At 37.0% G+C, this 24,201-nt stretch overlaps 1 protein-coding gene across 11 annotated transcripts in view; it reads left to right on the top strand.

Moving 5' to 3' along the window:
* The window catches only part of TENM2 (teneurin transmembrane protein 2), a 2,247,577-nt gene that overhangs the window by 2,112,221 nt on the left and 111,155 nt on the right, over window positions 1–24,201 (top strand). For all 11 annotated transcript variants that reach the window (XM_059733461.1, XM_059733468.1, XM_059733466.1 and 8 more), the window contains 2 exons: window positions 4,553–4,753; window positions 7,469–7,654. In XM_059733461.1, the coding sequence (XP_059589444.1) occupies window positions 4,553–4,753; window positions 7,469–7,654 (387 nt within the window). The remainder of the gene's footprint in view (window positions 1–4,552; window positions 4,754–7,468; window positions 7,655–24,201) is intronic.

The following is a 24,201-nucleotide window of genomic DNA, read 5'->3' as shown; positions in this document are numbered from 1 at the left end:
ATTCACTGGCACAGTAACTCCAGTTATTGCTCATTTAGTTAGTACTCGCTTATAAAAGTACTAACTGAATGCGCAGTAACCACAGAATAGTAGTGTCTCGTGTAGACATGCCCAGTGAAAGGCAATTGGATACTGTGAAGGAAAATGAATTAATACAATTCTGAGACAGAACGTATCACATAAAGTAGCACCTTTTCTTCCTGTCTGCTTTTTGTAGGGAATCCATAACTGAAACTTATTTATAATGTATCTCCAGTTGCAGTTGCTAACCTGAGGGTCAGAGTTAAGGTTGTGGGGCAGGTCTTACAGGAGCATTAACTCCTTTTGTCTTGGTTTTCAGAGATTTAAATAGCAGTTACATTCAATATTCTGGGAGGACATGAGGCTTCCCTTACCCCTGCATTAATGAAGTTTTTGGTTTAAGTCAATTTTTAAGATAGGAAGAAGGATTTAGATGATTTAATCATTGGTGCTTGAAAGGATAAGGTTTTTAGAAGATAGATGGATTGCAGAAGGCAAGCTGTATTAACTCTGAACTTAGAAAAGGCCAGTAACATGACAAGAAAGGTTAAAATAACCTTTTGCATACATCATTTGGCAAAAAAAATTTCATAGCAATGACATTGCTACTTCAAAATCTCTTCTCTTCTGTAAATATTTTGCACATTAATTCAGGAGCTACTGAATAAAGGGTGGAATACGAAATGGTTTCTCAACAGATTTAAATGATCATCCAGTCTTATTTAAATTTTCTGAATGAATTAACAGCACAACAAAACAAGTAGACACATCTGAATTTATATTATAGTATGAAATCTCCTCTATTGATTTGTACTTCCCAAAAGAATGGATCAGGTTGATTCATATGCTATTCTTCCAGTAGAAATGGAATTAGAAGCTGTGGGTCAGCATATTTTCTTCCAGTTAGTTTTTTATTTCTGATATTCATCATAGTCATATCATTCAAACAATTTACCTGAAATGGCAGTGGCACCAAAATCGATATTTGTGATTCACAATTTTTGCTGCGTAAACACAGTTGCTTTATTAACAGATTTGCACACGAAAATAAAATGGCATATTTGTCAGATTTCATTCAATGTGGTTTGGAGGGAGACACTTGAAATTGACAAATTAGGTTAAGTTAACAGTGTTTTTCTTGTCAGTTTCATGGTCGAGTCATTTTTCAATGACATTTAACTTCATAAGTGTAATTCATGGTTCTTTGGGGGGTTTATAGTACATATTATTCGGAAAACTCCTTGACCTCCTTTTTTGTCCTTAGGGATACAAATTGCATTCACTACCCTTTTTGTCAAATCTACAGAGGGCCCAACATTAAATGAGTTCTAATGATCTGAGCTGCCAAGGGGCTGTGGGTTCTAAGTCTCATATACTTAACTGCTAAAGCATATTGTCCTTTGTTTAAACTCTACAGAAGCTCCTTATAAAATACCATTGTAACCCCTATTAAAGATTTGGGACGAGAACATCTGCTGCTGTAAATGTGAGCTCTGTCGAAGTTAACCAATCTATGCTAATATATGGCAGTTTAGGAATCCGGCCCAAGATACCAACTCTAAACATATTGTTTATAACTTAAACTAAATTTGAATCCATGACTCCTTTTGAAGTCTGAAAGCTATTACTTAATCACTTGATAGAATTAAATAATTGTAAAATATATTTACCTAGAACAATAGGCAGAAGGTTTAGCAAACATTATTCTGTAAAATAAGGGGGGGTTGATGACAGGCTTCTTCAGTGATAATAAATCTCAGCTGCTTTCCCGCTGCCTATATACCATAATTCAGGGTAGTGGAAAGGTAGCTAATTTATCTGGAAGAGGGATGTGTTTCTACATTGTTTCTACATTCTACATTGTCATTGTTTCTACATTGCTTTTATTATTGCTTCCATTTTTAAGGGGTTGTGATACTTACCTGAAAGCTCCCCCATGTTGGTATTCACTAGGGATGTGCGAAATGGGCCATATTCAATTTGGATATGGCCCAAATTGGGGACAGTGATTTGATTAATTGATTCAGATCACTGTCCCTGATTCAATTCAGCTGAATCTGAATCTGAAGATTCAATGCTTATTCAAAGAATCAGTTTTTTTGGCCATAGACAGAGCTTTAAATGTTTTTTCTATGTACCTCAAGGTACCAGGCATGACTCGTGAACGCTGCGATGCTGGGGCTGGTTGTATTTTGTTAATAGTGGCTGATTGTATTTTGTTTTGTTTCAGTATAGTTGCTTACATATAACTCTGTATTTGCTGGATTCAGAAAAAATACCAAATAAGGATAAGACCATCGTAGCATTTAAAAGGATTTGGGATTCTGCCAGAAAACAGTGAAAATTCCAAGAAGGGAATATGTTCACCAGAAATAGCCACCTTGTTTCATAACTCAAAATATGTCAGTAACTTTAAGTAAACTTCTGAACTTTGGGAGGTTTCTTCTGACAAAGTCTACTAAACTATCTTGATTTCCTTGTAGTTAGTAAAATACGAACTAGTATTTCCAGAATTAAATAACTGGATAAAAAATCCTGTCAGTGCTGTCACATTATAATAAGCAATCTCGCCAAAGATACCATGGTCATTTATTTCTATAGGAAATAAACCTGAATTAAAATCAGACCTATTTGATAATTCCTATTATGTCATCTTCAATATGTGTCTGCTTCAATCTTGTTTGTCATATCTGATTTATATGCTACTTTTAAATGTTCTATAACTTCACAATGCATTTGATGAGAATTTGTGTTTAGGGGAGCAGCCAAGTTTTGAAAGTAAAGTATTGTTCATATAAGGTTCAGTGAAACTCTCTTCCTTAATTCAGAAGGGCCATCTTTGGAAAAGATGAGAGATAAATCACTTTCATTATACACTCCAAACTTCATACAGCCTCAGGAGTGAATGCCAATCATTCTTAGTTCTTCAGCTGTGCACTAACGTACGCTAGTCATGAGATGAATTTATTTTACTTAGGACATCACTTTGACCTTGATGCTCACTTCTGCAGTGAAACGCTGTTTATAAAACCTCCAGGTTGACATTTTACAATAGAGTGCAGCTCACTTAAACAAATACTTGCTGTAAGGTAAAAACCTTGAAACTAAAATGTCACTTCTGATACAGCTGGCACACTCCATCCCTCAGTGAGATCCAATATGGCAACTCAAACCACATGGATGGTTTTCCACCATTTACAAAAAAGAACATGTTAAACAACTTTGTTTTCCCTTTTTTTTGGTTTGAGAAATAGTTGAAACAATATCTATCACTGTTAAGAGAAGGAATGTGGTCTAGTGGTTAGAACAGATTTCAGAAAACTGGAACTCTTCTGTTCTAATCATAGATCAGCCACTGACTGACTGTGAATAACATGTTCTAAGGTTCCTGCCTGACTCAGGAGTCTCAGTGAAGCTTAGGTTCTAAAGCCTCTGTTTTACTTTTAAAAATCAGACTTAGCCTCCAAAGTCATATGGGTGTTTTTGAAAATTTTAACTTATGGGTATTTGACTCAGTAAATCTGTGCTTCCATTTTCCTTCACTTAGTAAAATGGATACAGTACAGATATTACTCTACTGTAATTGTATTATATATGCAGGATATATGTAGACATATCTATAATATTAATATCTATTACATTATATGTATGATTGTATTATAATGTGTTATATACTAATGATAGTAACATTCCTAACAACTAGTTTTGGTAAATTATTTTGAAATCCTCTGAAGAAAGGTATTTTGGATCCATGTAAAGTATTATACTTACTCAATTTCTATTTAGTTTTGAATTTTATTTATTATCTTGGAACTGCTGGAACTTCAGTTTAATTCACCAGAAGTGTGCCCTGAATGTGGACCTCTAGATTTAAAATATTATTTTCACTGTTATTTTAATGCACTCATTCTTTTATTCTTCCAAAGTCAGGTTAAGATGCATCTTTTTTGTTTTATCTTTTTCATCTTCTGGCATTCGTGTCCCAGCAGGTAGAATGGTATTTTTTGTACTCTCCAGCTCTCAGGATAGATTTGTACGTGGCTTAAACAGCAACTGCAGGAGTTTTCTAGAGAGTAGAACCCAGATTCTTCATCGGATGAGGTTCCTAAACCCTGTGAAAATGAGGGTTTGCAAACTGGTCAGGGGTATATATAGCCAGAGCAGACAGCTGTGGGGGGACTGCTGAGGCACTCCAGCTATTTGCCACTTTTATTTCAAGGGCGCTACTTCTCTGATCAACAGCACAGGACTCCAACGGTGTGGAGAAACAGTACTCTTTGAAGTAAAAGCTGCAGCAATCAGCTGAGTGGCTCATTCTTAATTCAACAATCTATTGTGAATTAAGCAGGTTGCAAACCTCCCAGATATGAAAAATCTAAGTCCTACCATACTTCACAATATAACAGTACTGTCCTTCAGCTCAGCAATATACACATCATAGAACACTGATCTCTCAAGCCGTATCATCCAGATGGTATGTTGGGTGAACTGACCCTTTTCAAACAAAATGTATTTTGTTTTCTTTATTTAGTTGATTGTTTGGATCCAACCTGCTCCAATCATGGTGTCTGTGTGAATGGCGAATGTCTCTGTAGCCCAGGTTGGGGTGGCCTAACCTGTGAGCTTCCCAGAGCACAATGCCCAGACCAGTGTAGTGGGCATGGTACTTACCTCTCTGACACAGGCCTCTGTAGCTGTGATCCCAACTGGATGGGTCCTGACTGCTCTGTTGGTAAGAAAAATATTTCTGCCTGGATTTGTGGTAATCTTTCTTTCCCATTTACTGTATTGTTTAACATTCTGATGTCAGGGAAGAGCCTAAAATGCAAATAATTTACATGAAATATAAATTGTTCTTTCAGTGTTTGGACAGTGAAGTAATTTACCATATTTATTTGAATATTAGATGACTTTAACTATAAGACAACCCCCTAATAATTAGATTCTGTATATAGAAAATTTATCCATTTGTTACAATTTTTCAGGTATGGAATCTAAGTACTGGAGAGCTTTCTTGAATCCCAACCACCCCACTGCTACAGCCCCTTGCCCTCTGCCTCACCCACGTCTTCCCCCTTCAGCCTTCCTGATCCCCCTGCAACTTACACCCCCCCCCAAAGGGGCCAGCGGTAGAAGGCCTGCAGGCTCTTGCTCCCCCCTCCTCTTCATATGCGAATATAAGACAAGGGGCTTTCCCCCATGCTGACTGGGGGGGAAACCTCATCTTATATTTGTGTAAATACAGTATATTGTACTCTAGTTACTATGGGTAAGTAGCTATTCCTTAAAGATTACGTACTATAGCATTTTCAGTGCAGGGCTAGGAGCTTGGAATTAGGAAATGTAATGTTACTGTTCTCAAAGTGAAACTTGTATGTGTTGTGATAGTGTCTCTTTCTGTTAATGTAAGGCTTTACATTAGTAGGCAATAATCTGTTAATATTTTCAAAACACTTTGGAGTTGGAAAGAACCTTGTATGTACTACTCATTCATAAAAAGTCATAGAACAGCAAAAAACCATTATAATGAAAATTCTTCTCTTCGGCAGTTCAAATAGAAAAAGAATCTAAGCAATTAGTTTCACATCAAGAGATATCTGTAGAGTAAATACAAAACATCCAACTTGCCTAGTGATGCAATTAGCTGAATGTCCCTGGAACTTTGTACTCGTGACAACAGAGAAGTCAGGAAGATCAACTTACACTTTGGATGAAACACTGAATAGTTTATTTGGAAAACAATAATTGAAAATATTATATCTCCTGGAATTTTTCTTTTCATTTTTATTATAATATGAATTTTCAGATTAGAATTCTGAGAAATAGTACTTTGAATCTGTTCTTTAATTCCTCACCTGTGCCCAATCCAGTCAGCTGTTAAATAAATGTGAGATTATTGTACCAGCACTGAATTCTGGATGGGGCAAGTGAATATCAAGATGGGTTCTTTCTGCTTCATGTGTTCTCATCAGCTCTAAAAGTTCATGACTGAGAATTTAAGTAGCCATTTTACAGCTAATACTTGAGGCAGAAAACATGACAGTTTTTCTACAGTTGTAACTGGCACAGTTCAATGTTATGCTGATGTTTGCGGTGAGACTGGATGACTCGGGATTGGCTGTAGGGCGGCAGGTTGCTATTTCAGATCTCTCCCAGACTCCAAGGGCATGTCTATGCTGTCTTCCAAGAGCACTGCCAAGAAGCACACCCCATGTATCCACTTATGCTCAGTGCATGTCCAAGCCCATCAACAAAGCAACCCCCAACACACACACCAATAATTGCATCCAGGCTTTCTATCTTTAAGGCGTGTTTCCTAGCTTATACTCAAGACAGCACTAAACTGGCTGTGCTATCTAACTCTTGAACATGCTTTGAATGAGAGCGAGTGGGGGTAGCATACTAATTGGCAGCACTCTCAGAATCCCAATGAAGATCTGCTTTGAATGACCCCAAATGAAATGGGTTGGTGTTATCTCAGTTGAGTTAACTTACAAATTTCCATTCCCAAACACTGACCATAATTATCCCCCTTGTTGGCCATCTCAGCAGAAGACGCTAGCTCTGAATAAACCTTAGGGCCCCTCAGGTAAAGAATCTGATGCAGGATCCAGACAATCACACTTTCTGTCATACCACACTTGCGTGGCAGAAGGTGTGATTATGGGACTGAGCATTAGATCCTATCATGCCTTATTGCTGATGCAGGGGGAGCCCAGGATCCAGATAGTGTGGTCCCACTACTGTGAGCTCCCCAGCTGATGAGGCTCCCAGCCAGGGCAGAATGAGGAACACTGGCCCCACTGCAAGCCCTGGCAGCTAACAGAGCTCCATGATGTGAAACCCTGGCTCCACTAATGGTTTCACCAGCAGAGGGGCTGACAGAAGATGGTGCGTCCCTATGGTTGGGAGCCCCTTCATTCAATTAATGGCATGATGAGAACGAGCCCCAAAGTTATTACCATTTTTCTGGAATAATTTTGTGGCTTATTGCTTGTTTTATCATGCCATTAATTGATTGAATGTATAGCTGGATCACAACTTAAGGCATGATTAACCAGTTAATCATGCCTTAAGTGTAATGTGCAGATGGGGCCATAGAAATAGAATTACAGTCTTACCCATAGAAATTATATCTTCATGCCAGGCCTGAAGCATGTGAATGGAGTTGTATGGGAAAACTCATTTGCACTGAACAAAGAAGTCAGCTTTGGACCTGTCAGTGCAGCATGCAGGTTGTGGAATTTGTTATTTTCTTTTAATAAAAACAGGGGTGGAGGGAGGCTGGTTTTGGTGGGAATATGAGCATGCTGGGCTGACAGCATATAGTTTATAGGAGCAAGGTGCCAATTTGAGTTACTTTTCATCTTAAGCTCCCACTGCTCCTTTGCCCAGTTCAAAATGACAGTATTCAGCTGTAATCCTTTTATTTTTTTTATCCTCCTAGAAGTGTGTTCTGTGGACTGTGGCACTCATGGTGTGTGCATTGGCGGAGCATGTCGTTGTGAAGAAGGATGGACAGGAGTGGCGTGTGACCAGCGTGTGTGCCATCCCCGCTGCACGGAGCATGGAACCTGTAAAGATGGGAAATGTGAATGCAGAGAGGGCTGGAATGGGGAGCACTGCACCATTGGTAGGCAAACGACAGGCACCGAAACAGGCACATATTGCTTTCTTTTCATAAATCGTAGAAACATAGTTACTATTGTGTGTTGTAATAGGCTGTTCCTTTAAGGACCCTAGTGCTTCCAAATATCAGTTCTGCCTCTCAAAATCTAAGGTGGAATACAGAGGAACTCTGGGAATCATTTAAAATCAACAACAAACAGAGTCTGAAAAAAACCACATGCAAATGGACACTAATAAGTAAAGATGTAACAAATGGTCCATCAAGGTACCATCTGAGCCAAGCTTTTCAAACTTAACTAAACATTTCTTTGTGTGAATGGGATCCTTTTTAATTTCCTGGTCTGATGCTTCAGTGCTTTCCTGCTATTATACATCACATCCGAAACACATCACCACAATAACCACACAGAGCAGGGGTCAAGTTGAGGAGGAATAAGTGCTCCCGTTGTTACAGAAATAGCTCCCTAGCATTTTCCCTTGTTGTGCTGTGACAGTGGGCATGGTGTTTGCATATAGATAGTCACAGCATGGGAGGGCCTAGTCAGTACTGCAGCCTGCTGATGTACCCTTTCCTAATAGCATGCTGCTCAGTACAGCATTGGCATCATGCAGAGTGCCGTGACTAACGCGATTGCATCTCAACTGTGATATGTCGGCCTGGGAAGTTCAAAAAGATTATACACACACATACACACTAAAGATACTATATCCTTTCAAATGAAAATGGTTTAAATATAAATTTTAAGAGAAATTCATTATTGCTAAATGCAATTCTTTATCTTTTCCTGCAAAAAATTAGGTAGCATACTGTATTGCTCAGACTCTGTTGAAAGCTAAGGCCATATTCTCTATTTTTCCACTGTATGGGCAAAAGGGAAGGAGAGTGAGTTTCTAACTGGGCTCGCCTCTGCTAAGAAATATGAGTAAAAATGATTTGGAACAAAGGAATGTGTCTGCAAATTGAAAGGCTATGCACTTTGAAAGCAGCATGGTTTTCTCTTAGAAGACAAATGTGTCCATTTTCCATTTCCCTGGGGCACATATTTTACTATCAAATATCCTTTTAAAAAGTAAAAATGGGTTAAAAACATAGACGACATGATTTTAATTACCTTTAAAAAGTATTTTGTAAAATGGACAACAAAGAGGCAGTATGTGAATTGAGATTTTATGGCAATCAGGGACCCTAACGGGACAGTCCTATTACCAGTGAATTGTTTCTTCGTAAGCTAAAACTCTGGTCAAAATTTTGCACCCCTTGAGCGGATTTTCTTTTAAGTTTCCCTTTGAATCTCTCTGGATGTGCAAATCTCCTGGGAAACTTACTGGCTGGATACTAAAAATACACCCTTATAAATAAGTAATCTATACATTTTAGGGCATCTCCTTTGATGTTGTGGTGCCACAAGCTTCTGATGCTGTATTTTAATATCACTTAAATCAAAGCTTTTGTGATTCAGCACTTTGTCACCAACGATGCTGCTGAGCGGTTTTTTTACTTTTGCCCTCTGCACTTCTGCCCTGTCAGTACTTTCCTGCCAGGATAATCATGACATTTTATCACTGTGCTAATTAATTCCTGGACCTTTAAAACATCCAAACAATTGTCAACCCTGCCTTTTGTCTCCAATTGTGCAGCAATTGCTTATTCAAAAAAAACATTTTCCCCCTTGTGCTGAATTTGTTTGGCTTTGTAATCTTTTAAAGTATATTCCTATGTTTAGATATAGCTGAAATGTCTAAGATTAACTTTACTGTGCATACAAAAAGATGCCTTTCTTAGGTTGTTCAAGGAAGCTTTGTGCTTAGCGTTATTTTCTGTGCACTTATTAATATCTCAAATTGTAAATAAGGTAGATGGCCTGTAAATAAGGTAAATGGCCTGTAAAGGGATATTTTACCCTAGTTTTCACAGGAATGAAATGCATACATTTCTTCCAAGAGAGAGGCAAAGATGTTTCTTCTGAGGAGAATAAGCTATTCTTGTGCTGGCTTTTTCTTGAAAAGGCATGTTTGAACTTTTGTGTGTGTCTGTCTGTAGCAGAGATGGGACTAGGGCCCAAAGTTCAGGTCTACAGCTGTAATTACCCCACATTTTAGTATAAATAATGAGCTATGTAGACAAATACATGTTCATTCTTATGAGTGGGTTGAAAAGGAATTCCATTTTTCTTTATCACTGGGCCTGAATATAATCTTGCTTGTACATACACATCATATTGCTGCAGTGCAGTTGAATTCACCAGAGGGTAAGAAAACAGGATGCTCTTTCTTTTTTATTTCTAGTATATGGCTAGCTTTTGGGGGCCAGGATGAACACTTATCAGTGAGTACAGCATAAAGGGCATAACTACGCCCAAAGAATTGCTGTTGCCAAAGAGAGACTGAAAGCTTAACATGAGAATAAGTTATCCAGGTCTTTGAGGTTTTACACACATTCACTTGGTCTTTGTCTGTTCCCTGCCTGCCTTGGCATTCAGTGAGAAATCTAGGAAACTGGTTTACTGCTGGTAATGGTATTCAGTGAATTTTCAGCATAAAAAAGAGGATATTATGTCAGCAACCTGATTCAGAGAGTCAAAACATAGAAAACCTTCCATCTGACATGTTTCAGCTCCTGTCTGCCCTCACTTTCCCATCCCCCTCCCCTGAAATAAACAACACAATTTGAATTTTGAGTAGTCAAAATTAACTGCTTAGGGACAGCTATAGGCCAGGATTTCTTCTTCAGTAAATCTGAGAAAATTGTAAATTGCTCACAGACAGTTTGCAAACAGAAAAAGAAGGGAAATTCATTAAATGAATAATTTACTCTGAATATGCACCTGCCTCTAATGATTATGACCTTGATCTAAACCCCACTGAAGTTGATGAAAAGACTTCCCTGACTTTAATTGGGCTTCAGAGCAAGCCCAATTAGGGCAAATGCTCTATTTTGTGGGGAAATGAGCAATTTGAAATATACCCGAATATTTTTTACTTTCCCTTGAGTTTCTTTAGGAACAGACCACATTGGATTAATGTGGCAGAGGAAAGGTGATGGCTGTAGCAAGCTGGAGATATTCACACTCACTCAGAATATATTATTTTCTTTTACTTGATGCCAAATTATTCCTTTCCAGACATTTAGCGAAAGCTAAATCATATTTTAAGTATACTATGTGACATTTCAGCACTGACTGCTACAGCTAACATTCCCTCTGGCTAAATTCAACAAAAAGTGTTGTTTCTTACTCCATTACTGCATTCTAACGAGGGAACTCTGAAAAGTCTCCAAGAATCATAGTGTTGGCTCATTGAAAAACATGTTTTGAATTCCAATAATGGTTTTCTGCTTGTAGCAGCAGAGATAAAATATAAGAATAGAAGAGTACTAGTATAAAAGAAAAGCTGTAGTCAGACTTTGATATGTCAATGGAGAGCAGAATAGCTGAAAAGAGAAAAAGTCACTGGTCCTACATAACTGATTCGTATAGCAAAGCAAAGCTCTGCATTCTACATCACACTTCACTTTCCTTCTTCAGTAGTTAGGAAGGTAGATAGTTTAGTCTGATGGCAATAATAAAGAAAATGAATCTTTTACCCAATCTAAAAAGAGACATGTGCCCTGATGTGCTTAATAAGTGATTGCAATAGTGGATGAGGTTATAACTAAATAATAGGGGAAAATTTAGATAAGGACAAAGAAGTTAATGCAAAACTAATAAAATAGAGAAAGACTAGGTACAGCAGTAGCTAAATCTTGGACCAGTTTCATGCCTGAATTTTATTATGAGAGATTCTCTTTCTTTGATATGTCTAAGCATTAACTGTTATTAAACCCTAAAGTCCTAAAATAGATCAGCTAGTCAGAAATGAAACTTGAATTGCTATAACTGTTGCATATTACCAGGGTGCAGGGATTCATTTCTTTCCAAGGGGAACTTTGTAATGACAAAGAAAAGGAAATATAGCATGGACAGAAACCTTAAAAAATAGCCAGAAACATCACTTTGAAAATGTCATTCTTTTGCAAGCCATGTCTCAACAGAACTGAGTTTGAAATATTGGCTCCACTAAAGTTATTGGCAAAACTCCACTGACTTCAATGGAACCAGGATAAACACACTGAGTATTTATGAAGTCCAAGAATGGAAATTAATCAGACAATACGAATACAACAGCCTATGTTTTGTGGCATGAATAAGGTGACCTCTTTCCACAGGAGTGGAGGCACCAGTCTTCCTTTGGTAAGTCCTATTCCCTGAACGTTTTTTTTCAACTGCCTCTCCTGTTATATTATATATATATATACCCCTAGATAAAAGCTGGGCAGCCCTTCTTTTTATGTATGGATGTGTAAGCAAAACATAGTGGCAGGTGACTGTGATTGGAGGTATTTGATAACATAGAAATGTTATTGTATATGATCAGTTATTACAGTTGGTCAAATTGAGTACTGCAATTTTTGTTTCTTTTATTACCTTAGTACTGGTGAAGGGTGTCACCTTTCACAGCCCTGGAGACTGAGCCCCTCAATTTATTTGTGCCTTGGCCATAAGTGCCAGATTTCTGACAGAGTCTACCACTGTGCCTCAGTTCTGTCTTGCAGAAGACACCATCTGGGATGCCATCTCCTAGACTGAGCACTTGACCTCTCTACTGAGAGTATCAATCAGTATGTCAAGTTTCAAACATGGACCGTTTGTTTGACCTACTACAGTAATTTGTTTGTTCCAGCCACATATGATTACTTGTTGATGTAGACTTTGGTCCACAATGAATTAAGCTGAGAACTCCAAATCTTTCAGTATGGCCTCTACCACACCCATCAAAAACAGTTACTTTCAGACACTTAACCACCATGAACTAAATTTACATTCAAGTGGTAGAAGACTTGGGATCCCATCGTTGAAGCACAGAGTTCTACCAGATATGAGGACCAGATAGGAAGTAAGCCATCTTTAGTTTTGACTGAAATTTAGAGAGACCATTTGTCCAAGACATATTGGGAAGATGCCCTTTTGTAGCCTCTGGGCATGTTCACTGGTTTCCCCAGAAGGGACAGTGCAACATATCATCAAACAGATTGCTACATACGTTTTTTTCATTTTTCTAGCTACCAAGTCAATAATCAACAAAACCCTACCCAGTGCAGCTTTGTGTTGTATTCTGACACAGCGGGGTAGTTTTGTCCTGTTGGAATGCTCTTTGTGTCAAAGAATTTTTTCTTTTACTGATTTTCTTGAAGTAATTACAACAATAATGATAAAGGAAAGGCAATTTACAGGAGAGGTGGGAAGAAGTGTGTGAGAAAAGACAGTGGGAAAGCATCATTTATGACAAAGGAGAGCAATTTTGAGGGATCTGGCTGTATTAGCCTTTTTCAGATATATATTTCTAGCCATTTAAATCTAATCTATAACAGACAAAGATGCACAACATGTTAAAGCAAAATATAAGTTAATTTACTACATGGCACTAGATTTCTTTAACAACGATTGTAGGATCCCAGCATTGGTAGCAAGTTTCTTGCTAGGATGGACTTATTAGTGACATGGTATTATACTTCATTTTGAGTGTCACTAGATAGATTTCCTCATTGTTTTCAGTCTGTTGCAAGACCAAACAATAATAGTAATCGGATGAATTAAGTGGAGGTATTTTCATTGATTATTGCCATTCTGTGCAAATAATTTATATTTTAATTTTCTGAAAACCTAGCTAGATTGAAATTGAAGTTCCCATTGTAAAGTGTTGCAGTAGTTCTCCACTTTTTTGCCCAATAAGTAATACTCTCAAGACTGACATATTACTAATCTATTATTTATTATTATTTTTATTAAATCTCCATACACTTTTCCCTAAAACTCTTATCAAGCTTCCTGAAAAGGAAAGGGCCTTTTCCAGAAATGTTTAAAAGTGACACCAAGATACCAAGAAACCTGAGGATAGCAGACCTAACGGAGGAGTAGGAAAGCAATGGGTCAGGATTAAAATGTATCCAGCTTAAGCCCAAACTACATATTGCAATAGGATGGCCTGAAATTTTTGCAAAGATTCTAATGCTTCAAGAGCAAAGAGACATACATAGATTCCTTGCAATTATTCTTGGAATCCTTTATTCTTGGAATGAAAATAAATGTATTTTAATAGGAAGCATTTACTGTGGAGGCATCAGACTCCCTGGTAGGTAGAGCATCACAACTATAGTATGTAGAAACTAAGGCAACGTAGCAATTCCTGTATTGGCTCAGACTCTTGGAGAGTCCAGGCCAGTATCTAGATCCTTCAGTAAAAGTGAAAGTAGCTTGTAAATGTGCACTTATATACTTGCCCACTCACTGAGGAAGCGTCTTCCCTGAATCCCTCTCATGCCCTTAAGCATGTGAGCTTTATAGCCCTTCCAAGCAATTTTTGCAACTCCGAATGTTTTCATTCTCTCTGTAATTGTCCCATCTTTTCTGTAACTTTCTAAGCTCTTCACTTCAGGGATATCTTTTGGCTACTCATTCTTCAGGCTCTGTGATATATGGAAAAATAATTGTTACTTCCAACATCATGCTAAGCTGTTTCTGATCTGTAAGTCTTTTCATGATCCCTGTATGAGAAACCAGGGTTTAATTTATCATTTGTGTGCCTTAAGCATAAGTAAAGTTTTCGGAACAGTTTCTCCAGGACTAGATTATCTAAATTCAATAATTGTGTCATAATCTAAATTCAATAACTATGTCATAACTATTTCTTTATTTATGTATTAGATGTATATTGTGTCCTTCCCAAAAGAGGCTTCGGGCCTGTAAGCAGGCCCTTCCAAGTTTACAATCAAGTATTTATAGAATTTTCTCATGGGAACATAGGTTTCAGTATCAGGGAGTCTGAGAAACAGGTACTTTTCATATAAGTTACTTTTCATTGTACGTCTCAAAGGTGTTTGCGCAGGGGACAGCTGGAGTTAAAAGCAAGCTAAGTAAGCTAGGAAGAGTTCTTTGGTTATGTTCCTTATTGTGGGTTCCCTGTAAAGGTTTGGAACGTGCTGCTGAGCTACGGCAAGCCACTTATTTTTATTCTGCGTATAGGATATATTCTGAAATGGACCTTATTTCCTCTTTCATAAGCCAAAAAAAGATAATGAGTATATTTTCAGCCAGGCACCCTACATTTCATCCAGGATTTCAAAGAGGTACCCAACAGATACTTGTAAATAACCTCCCAGCCTGCATCATGGTATTTCTTTCATTTGCAGGGGCTTCTGTGCATTTTGTATTGATTTCTGGCCAATATTTGAGCTTGCACAACACCCGCCCCACCCCAAAAAAAAGAAAAAAGAAAAAAATTGATCAAGCCTGATCTAACTACTGAAAGAGCAAAACTGATTTTGCAGTTCTTCAGCATATTTGCAGCACTGAGCAACCCCTAATGTTCCAAAGATGTTGTTTCTATGTTATTTTGTACCCTGTGGTGTCAAGCACAGGTTTTAGCAAGTGAGTGAATTACATGGTATAGTTGGATATGAAATAACAAAGACATTAAGATGGTTGTGAGGGGTCATTGGTGACATCCAAATAGACTCTGCAGTAGGTCAAATAAGAGCTTGGAATATATGTATTGTTTACTTGCAAAGAGTTATACATTGCAACAGTGCATTAATTAGAGTCCAAAGTGAAAGACTACCAAAAGGACCCTTTTTTTAAAAAGTACCTATTCCTGAGCCCCTTACAGGCATGCAGTTCTTATGCTTCTAAGCCCCGGTTCCTAAAGGTTTGTTTGCTACCTGAAGATATAAATAGACACCAAGTAGATTTGCAAATGCACCTAAACAAATTAGGCACCAAACCCCATTAAAAGTCAAAGGGAATTAAAGGCCTAAATCATTTTGGCTAAATCACATGTATCATTTCTACTAGGCACTTCCCTACATGTTAAATAACTTTGTATATTTAGCCCCTCCTCCCCACATGAAAGACTCAGAGAATATATGAAGTATAGTTATGGCCACTGTTCATCAATGAATTCGAATTGGCCAGAGAACTTTCACTAGAACCAAGTTCTGCTGAAAATATGTACTTTTGCCAAAATTTCCAAAATGGCAAAATATACAGAACCCATCTGAGCCATTATAATGTCTTTCAGTTCTGAAAGCATCGATACCATGTAATTCATTCACTTACTGAAACCTGTATTTGACACCACAGGGTAGAAAAAAACAAAACAAAATCCAATTTGATATTTTGTTTCAGAAGAAAAGTGGAGGTGGAGGAGGTTGCAACAATGATTACAGACCTTTTCAGCAGTTTCAGAAGAGAACTTTTCAATTTTTTGTTTTCAAGTAATTTTTCAGTGTATACTTGTTTACTTTGTTTTACATTTCATACCATGCTATATATTTGAAAAAGTAAAAGTAAAATGTTTCTGCTAAAATGAAGAATCTTGATTTAAATTTTTCTTTGTGGAAAATTTTGAAATGTATAGGTTTCACGCTGATTTGCATGTCAGATTTGGAAATCTTGAAATTCTTTGGAAGGCATAACTTCCTTTCTTCTCGTAGCTAGCTTGTGTCCTGCTGATAGATTGACAAGTATCATGATAGTTTTGAAAGGGGCACAGTTGTCATGATATAACATCTCCTGGTTATTTTCCCCTAAGTAAGACAACTGTCAGTGCACTGTCAGTGGCAGTGTGGAGCTTTTTGAGTCAGTCGGTGCTCAGCAGCAGTTTCCAGGTGGCCTTTTGCAATGGAGTCTAATTAGGCTAAAAAATGTTATAAAGGCCGTTATAGTAAAATGAAAGAGTGGGAAAGGGAAAATCTGTGTCACAACCCTTCTTATACTGCGTTCTCTTTATTTTTCAGATGGATATAAGAAACTTCTCTCCATCTGATCCTCCCACAAATTCTTTTGTAATAAAGCATGAAAAATTAAAAATAAAGTCTCAGACCCCTATACTCTCTGAATCCTAGAAGTGTTTGTATCCTGAATTTTCTCAACTCCTTGCTCCTAAATTATTTCAATTAAATAGGATTTCAATTAAAATAGGATGCATTGGAAGTCAGAGAGACTCATGTCCTTAAGTTTTGGTGCTTTTGAAATTCTGAACCTGCAGTTTTTCAGATTGGACAATATGTTAAAAAGAAAGAATATCATAAATATATTGAAACAATTTCCCTACAATCCTTACACAGGTAATATCTTTCAACAGTTGTGCCACAGGTACCAATTAGACCATTTTTTTTAATATATATTTCCAAATTTCAGCTTTTCTTTGTTTTCACAGCCAGCTACTGTCTGTGATTCTGAATAGAGATGCTCTACAACCCAGTACAGAGTAGCGATGCACAAGACTTTGAGCCCCACCCTAAGCCTTTAACAGCAATTTTAAAAAAGAGTTTTAAGTGAATGTTATGGGGACCTGTCTGCAGCAGGGTAAATTGCATCTTGTGTCATTCAGATCCAGTAAAGCTTTGTAAAATTTCTGTCAGTTTCTTCCTTCCCTATCCTGACCCTTTCCCAAAATGCAATCTGCTTGCTAGGAAAATCCCATCCAGTAGAAGTAATTCCTTTTGTGATTTTTTTAGTCAATTTTAGTTTAATTAAAATGTTCTGCAAATATAAGTAAAATAGACTCTCACATAGAAATCTACACAGGTTATGAAGTTATTAATTTATTGGAACAAACCATAAATATTACAAATAGAAATAGTTCTCAAGTGCCAAGTGTACATTCAGTCGTGAACCTTCTCAGCATTCAGTATTATTCAGATCAGAGGTTTTGAGTTTTCTTTATTTCTATCTGTGATAAATATAGAAGCTAATAGTGCAACTGAGTTTGTTAATAGTTGAAGACCTATAGAGTTCATTGCTCTTTCTTTTCAAGTTATTGTAGTATTGAAATATTTAAACTTAAGTGTCTTGATTTAAACAACTTCCAGCATGCATGAATGGACCATACAATTTTTCATGATAGTATTGATTCATACATGTCTGACCCACAGAAGGCAATGAAGTATATGAGATTCACCCATAAAACACAGCCAAGCCTTTGCAAAACAGATTTAAGTATGAGAAAGTAAGAGTCTATGTAGGACTTAATTATAGCATCAATTCACAGCCAGATTCCTAGAAGCTTGTTTCGTCTACACACGACCTAAGTTGCTGAGATTGCTGCACCACAGTTGGCCTCATCCTGACTTTATTCAACAACTGGATTGGAGCTGGAATTCCCCCTTACAGGCTTTCTGCTCTTAAAGCTAGTTATAACCGTTGGGTGCTAGATACCGAAGCTCTGAGTTGTTAAATAGGCAACTGGCAGCTACATTAGCATGCTGCACGTTTTTCACATGAAAGTGGTAACTTTTGCATTCACAGAGACCACAGTGCCTGAAGAATCATTCACATTATCCCTTGCAAACATTTAGGCAGACCAGAAATATGCTGTCTCCATATCCAACCAAAGCTGTACCCCCACTCACCCCAATAAACTTAGAAATTACTTTTATTTCTCCCACGTTGTGATCTGCCAGCTCTATGGAGCATGACCTATGTCTAACATCTGGGATTCATCGCTTCTGATTGTGTTGTCTCATTGGTTATCAGGAGCCATGCAGTGAGTCCCAGATGCTCAAGTAAGAGATGGGTTCTTCATTTTCTCAAACACTGTTTGTCTAATGGCACCTAAATCCTACCCAAGCTTCTTGTATTGTATCCATAACATAATGCATATTAAAGGACGTTGGGTTAACTGCAGTCTGTAAACAGGGGACCATAATTTTGAAAAGCTGCTAATAAGTGTGAAGGGTTATTGCTTTTCTCCTAATCCCATTGTATCTTTAGTTTCTGTTTACAATCTTTAACAGTGCAACACAGAGTAGGTCAATCAACTTGGCATCAGCTGTCTGTGGCATGCTTTTTATATGCCATAAAGTAAGATAGCATGCAAAAGAGCTGAAAGTAGAGATTTAAGTCTTTCTTCCTAAGCATTCTTGGGGCAATTAGACTGGATTGAATTACAGAAGCTGCCATAGTTAGCTAATTTTTCATATAATTTAAAGTAGATCCTTGCTTTTAGCAAATCACTTCCATATATTTTGTTTGTATATTGGTAAGTTAAAGGTCTGTCTCTGGTATATTCATTCTAGCTAGTTATTATGATAAAGAAGATATCTGTTTAGGTATGTTAAACAAGTAAGATTGTTAGTGAATATTATAAGTGGATAGATTGCATGATAAATATAAAGCACATACATTTTAATTTGTCTCCAGATCATCAGAGGCGTAGGTGGTTGAAAGCCCTGAGGTTTAGCTGCATTCTTTAGAACTGCATTTGAATGCAGTGCCAGTGCAGTGGCATGGCTAGGGAGGGTCAATAGTGGTACCTGCCCTGTGGTGGAGTTGGAAGTGGCTACTGCTGACATCCGTGTGTTCACATTTACTATTGTGGCACTAACCGGAATTCACTGCTTTCACTTTGCCCCAGGGGTATAACCATACCCCTATACTGATGTGCCAGTGCTAAAGATTAGACAAAGAAATAGAAAACAATGTGAGAGACCCTGATCAGAGTGGTCTTATTACTGAAGATATAGATGGGACAGTGCAATCATAACAAGCAGTATTATTTTTGTGGGGGAAAAAAACAACCATTTTCCTACAAAAAAAGTATTGTCAAATTGTCTTGTTTTTCATCTAGAGACATTGTTAAAAATAATTTTAGAAATAACTATCCTACAAGCTTAGTAATAACATTTTTACTTAATTTTTTCCTTACAAGCTAGTGATTTATTGATCAGAAAAATAGTGCTGCATCAAAACACTGTGATCTCCAATTGTTAGGAATCAGAAGTGATTGCTAGAGCCTTCGTGGAGTGAGTCCCACAAGGATGGCAGTGATGTTATTTTTGTAAACTCACTGTGCGCAAACACAAAAAGCCTAAATGTCACAGATGATTGTGAGTCTTATAAAGCTAAAGAGACATTGGTACAGATGAGAGAACTGGGTTTTTTTTTTGTTTTAACCACTGGGAACACCAGAAAATGGAACTCAGTTCCTTTAGCATGTTGCCATCAACTTTTCAGTACATTTTGAATATAAACTGATCTGACTTCTTTTGCTTTCCACTTATTGAAGCAAGGCAAAATATGTATCTGTTACATTATAGACCAATTTCTTCTGGGAGTTTCCGGGAAAATTAGCATCATAGCATAGAGCTTTACAGTAGCATGTAGGGTGTCTAGAATTAAACAGAAAATAAAAGGGTTTTGGTTTGATTTGGTTGGGGATATTTGTTACAGTTTCTACAATTATTTATTATTGAGAGCAGTAAGCCAGGGTGCATTCCATGATCATTATTTGCTGGTGAAAACATAAAGCACAACACAAAACAAAAAGTTAACAAATGCATTAACTGCACTCCCCAAAGACTTTTCCTCAAAATTCTCTAATAATGGTATGGAGAGAGGGAGCAATAATAACATACTTTTTTCTAACTTCTTGTCAGTGAGTTCTAAAAGATGTCATACATTTCAGAATCAGAATCATGCCATTTATTTTAGGAGATTATTAGAAATGCGAAAAGACAATTCAAGTTGACATTGTTCCCCATGCAGTATTATTAATTGATGATAGAGGCTGGAAGCCATAGGAATATAGAGTTTTATATTCAATGCATCTCTTCATGGGTTTCACTGAAAAGCAGGTAAAAAAATACATTTTGCTATCACCTGTCTGAGATCATTATTAATTGATTCTTTATTGTTAAGCCAATCAATATATATTGTTATTGTACTTTGATCAGGGTAGAGACTACTCTGAGAAATACAAATAGGAGTAGTACGTAAGGAATAGGAAAAAATATATACCAGTACATATGTGTTTAGGGATGTGGTTATTATAATCCAGATTTTTTTAATTTGAAATGGCAATGTTTATTGAAGTTAAATTCCAGGCAAATTATATTTTTTGAAGTACTATAGGCATATGCAAACAGATAGACTTTTACCCTCTGTGGTTCACACTTTTACAGAACAGGTTCTGGACCAGCAAATCTTTTTGTGTTATGACTGCATGTAGTGCTGCAAAGCTCAAAGGAAAAAGAAATCCCTATCAAAAATCTAAACTGATTTGCAAGCAGTATTTGCTTAATTCAAACCAGGGCATCTGGCAAAGGTTATCAGTTTATAGTTTTTCTTTAGAACCTTTTGTCAGTTTATTTTATAATAATTTTGCTTGATTATGTGTTGAAGGAGAAAGATCAATGGGTGAGCCAAAGCCCTTAACTTCAAACAGTAGTTTGTATCCATTTGCAGCAGAATTTAATTTCATAAAGGACAGCGCTCAGGTACCAAACTGTGTAGATGCACTTAAATGACTCTCATAATTGTTAATGCTTTCTACAGCAGATGAGATTTAGTTAAATCAGATGAAGATAGCAGCTCATTAAATTCTGATTTTTTTCACATTCTTTTTCATCTTTTAATCCCCCATATTCAGAGCAACATGTCCTATTAAATAACTCTCATTAATTAAAGTCCGTTTTCTTTCAGCAGGGTTTATATTTTTAGTTATTATGAAAACTTTAAGATGCTAATACTCTAATTTTAAAGGGATTACTGCTTGGACATTTTGAAATATGAAACACTGACTCTCTTAAAATTGAGATACTTATATATGAGGAGTGGGGGTTGGGGCATAAAAAGCTCTCCTTTCATTTCAGAATATGCCTTGTGCCTCCATCTTTATTATAGACATGCTGTTCACCCTGCTGTACTCAGGACTGTATCAGCATTTTCATTATAAAACTGTTTTTTTTCTCAAGTTTACAAGCAAGGATCCATATTGTGCCATAGATTTTTAAGCAGAGCTCCCTATTGAGATCAGTAGAGAATTCTGCTTGAAAATCAGTGGTGTGATATGGACCAAGGCTCCAAGATAAAACCTGCCCTTCTAGGCCTTCATTCAGGAACAAATGATTTTATAAAATATAAGAAACAAATCATTCAGATGTGACCAAGTCATAACAAGACAAGCAAAGATTTGTTTGAATTTTTTAAGGCATCCCAGGTTTTTGTACTCACATAATTCAAGAGTGTTAGTTTGTTGAAGGAAACTTCTTTAGTTTCGTTTTCTATTGGTCCCTCATACAGACTTGATCACTTTGCCAAGGATGAGGAAATAATTAAAATTAATAAATTGTTTAATTCAAAGTGAAAAGCAACTATGCATATCGAAACTCTTACTAAAATATCTATAGCTTATGGATTTGTACATTGACCGTAAAGACAGTGCTAGCTCATAAAACAGCTGTGATAGTCTTATTAGTCAGATTAAGAAGGATTTTTGCAAACAGACCATAACCATTTGCAGAAGCTATTCCAAGCAATTGGATAAGTAATCTGCATACTTAAATATATATTTACTTCAGACGCTGAAACTGCCCGCAAAGACATTCACTTTGCTTGGCTAGTTGCACCCACATTTTATGACCACCCTGTTCGGCACTGTGAAGATGTCATACGATTCATAAAAACAAATTAAATCCATGGTCAGATGAAAGACAACCAAGTACCGTTTATATGCTGCAGAACATAGTGCTGGTGGCAACTTGACCATCTACAGTCACAAGAACCGTGGCACACACCGCTGCAGGTTGAATTAGATCTGATGTAATGTTACTGTGTGCTGTTAAACAGTTGCCAGCTCCACTTCAGAAGCACATACATTTCTCAAAGGTTGACGTAATAATTCCTATTCTTTTTCCATATCTCAAAAGGAGTGTGAGCCTCAGTTAATTAAGTGTTTCTAACATGCACTGAAATATTGTGAATGTGACAACTGCTAAACAGTACCCAAGAAGTAAAGGAAAGGACTGCAGCCAGTAAAACTACTGAAGGCAGGCAGGATTAGTGGGCCATACTGTAACTTGATCTGAGCATGAGGGAAAATATTCCAACTGTTCAAAGAACCCATACCCTAAGCTCTTGTGGCTTCTCCTGTGCATGCCTAACATCATTAATTACCTGGCTGGAAGTCATAAAAATACATTTTCCCTGTGGTCTATCTGGAATATGTCTTAAAATGCCATAAACTACTCGTAAGAAGTGTTATGAGACAGAGCACTTTCAAGGTTGGAAATACTTGGTAGATTTTACAGAATTGTGGGAAATTTGAGTTAGATGCGTCATACAGAAAGGTCAGTCTTTTTTTCATTATTATTGGAAATTCCTTTCATTGTCCACCCATCTGTTTCTTAACAGTTAATTCTGCTTTAGTTCTTGACATTTTAAAAACCTCTTGTAAATGTCTTGGAAATATATAATTCTGCACCTTTTAAAATTAAATCAGGATGAATCAGTAACTGCAGTGGAATAGTATGATTTATTGATCTTGTATACATATCACAGCACAAGTGGAACATTTTCTAGGTTTCTTTACTCTTTTACTCCCTACTCTGACTTGTTTACAGACTGTTTTTCAGTCCTGGGAACTGTTCCCAGCAATGATTCCTGCTATATTTGCTCACATACTATACATCCCAGTTTACTGCAAAAACTGCTTCAAGTTCAGATGCTGAGTTATGAAGTCAAAAGCCAAGTGGTGAATACCTAGTCATTTCACATGCTCGAAACAGGAGAGTTAGAACCATTCTGTCTAGAAGCACAAAACTAGCTGAGAATTTGATCTGGGGAATTAATGGTCATATTCCTCTGTGAGTGAGTGCAGGGGAGCAGGGAGCTATGGATTTTCTACTTGTACACATTTTAAAAGCAAACAGAATTTAAAGCCCTTCCCTTTTCCATTTAGTACAAGAAATTGATTAAACAAGCTAAGCCCTTTGAGGTAGGTGTGTGTGGAGGGGGTGCTTCATAGCAGATTAAAATCAATATTTTAGATTTATTCATTATTTAAATAGCAGATAAGTCAACTTTTTTTCTTTTCCATGCAAGCACACAGAGAGGTCATGAACAGGAGAGGTCATCTTACACCCACACGTGCAGAATTTGTTCACTCACATGTGCAGAATTAATCACAGTTGAGAGATTAACCTATGGTATTGCTAAACAAAATATTTATTTCTATATGTCTTTATCGGTAACTTTTGCATCTGTTACATGCAAAGCAAACAGGCAGTGCAAAATTAAATGAAATGATCAAACATTATTCACAAGATCAACACCTATAGTAAAAAGAAACCTTATGTTGCACTGCAGAATGAAATGTCTATATATAGAAAAAATACAGTGTACATGCTCAGTCTCCAAAATACATGGCTACCCATCCAGCTGAGCATTTCCTACATACACTAATGTTCAGACAGCTCAGGATTTCTAATTTGTTTATTTAATTCTAGTTTATACACACACTTCCCATGTGGAAGAGCTAAGGCTCCAGGCATAATTTGATACATGTAAAATATACAGTTATACTAATATTGTGCACTCCAGGAACTCCTGCTTCACCAAATAATTAATGTAAAACACATATCACATTTGTTTGCCTGTTTTCAGTATCAGTGAGTTGTTGCCCACTCCTAACCTGGCTTCAGTCCTCATGAAAACACAAAATGCTGTAAGGAAATGA

Source organism: Alligator mississippiensis, chromosome 9 (assembly GCF_030867095.1).
Source record: "Alligator mississippiensis isolate rAllMis1 chromosome 9, rAllMis1, whole genome shotgun sequence".
Taxonomy (NCBI): domain Eukaryota; kingdom Metazoa; phylum Chordata; order Crocodylia; family Alligatoridae; genus Alligator; species Alligator mississippiensis.
The sequence above is the reverse complement of the archived record's forward strand: the minus strand, read 5'-3'. Positions and strand labels throughout refer to the sequence as shown.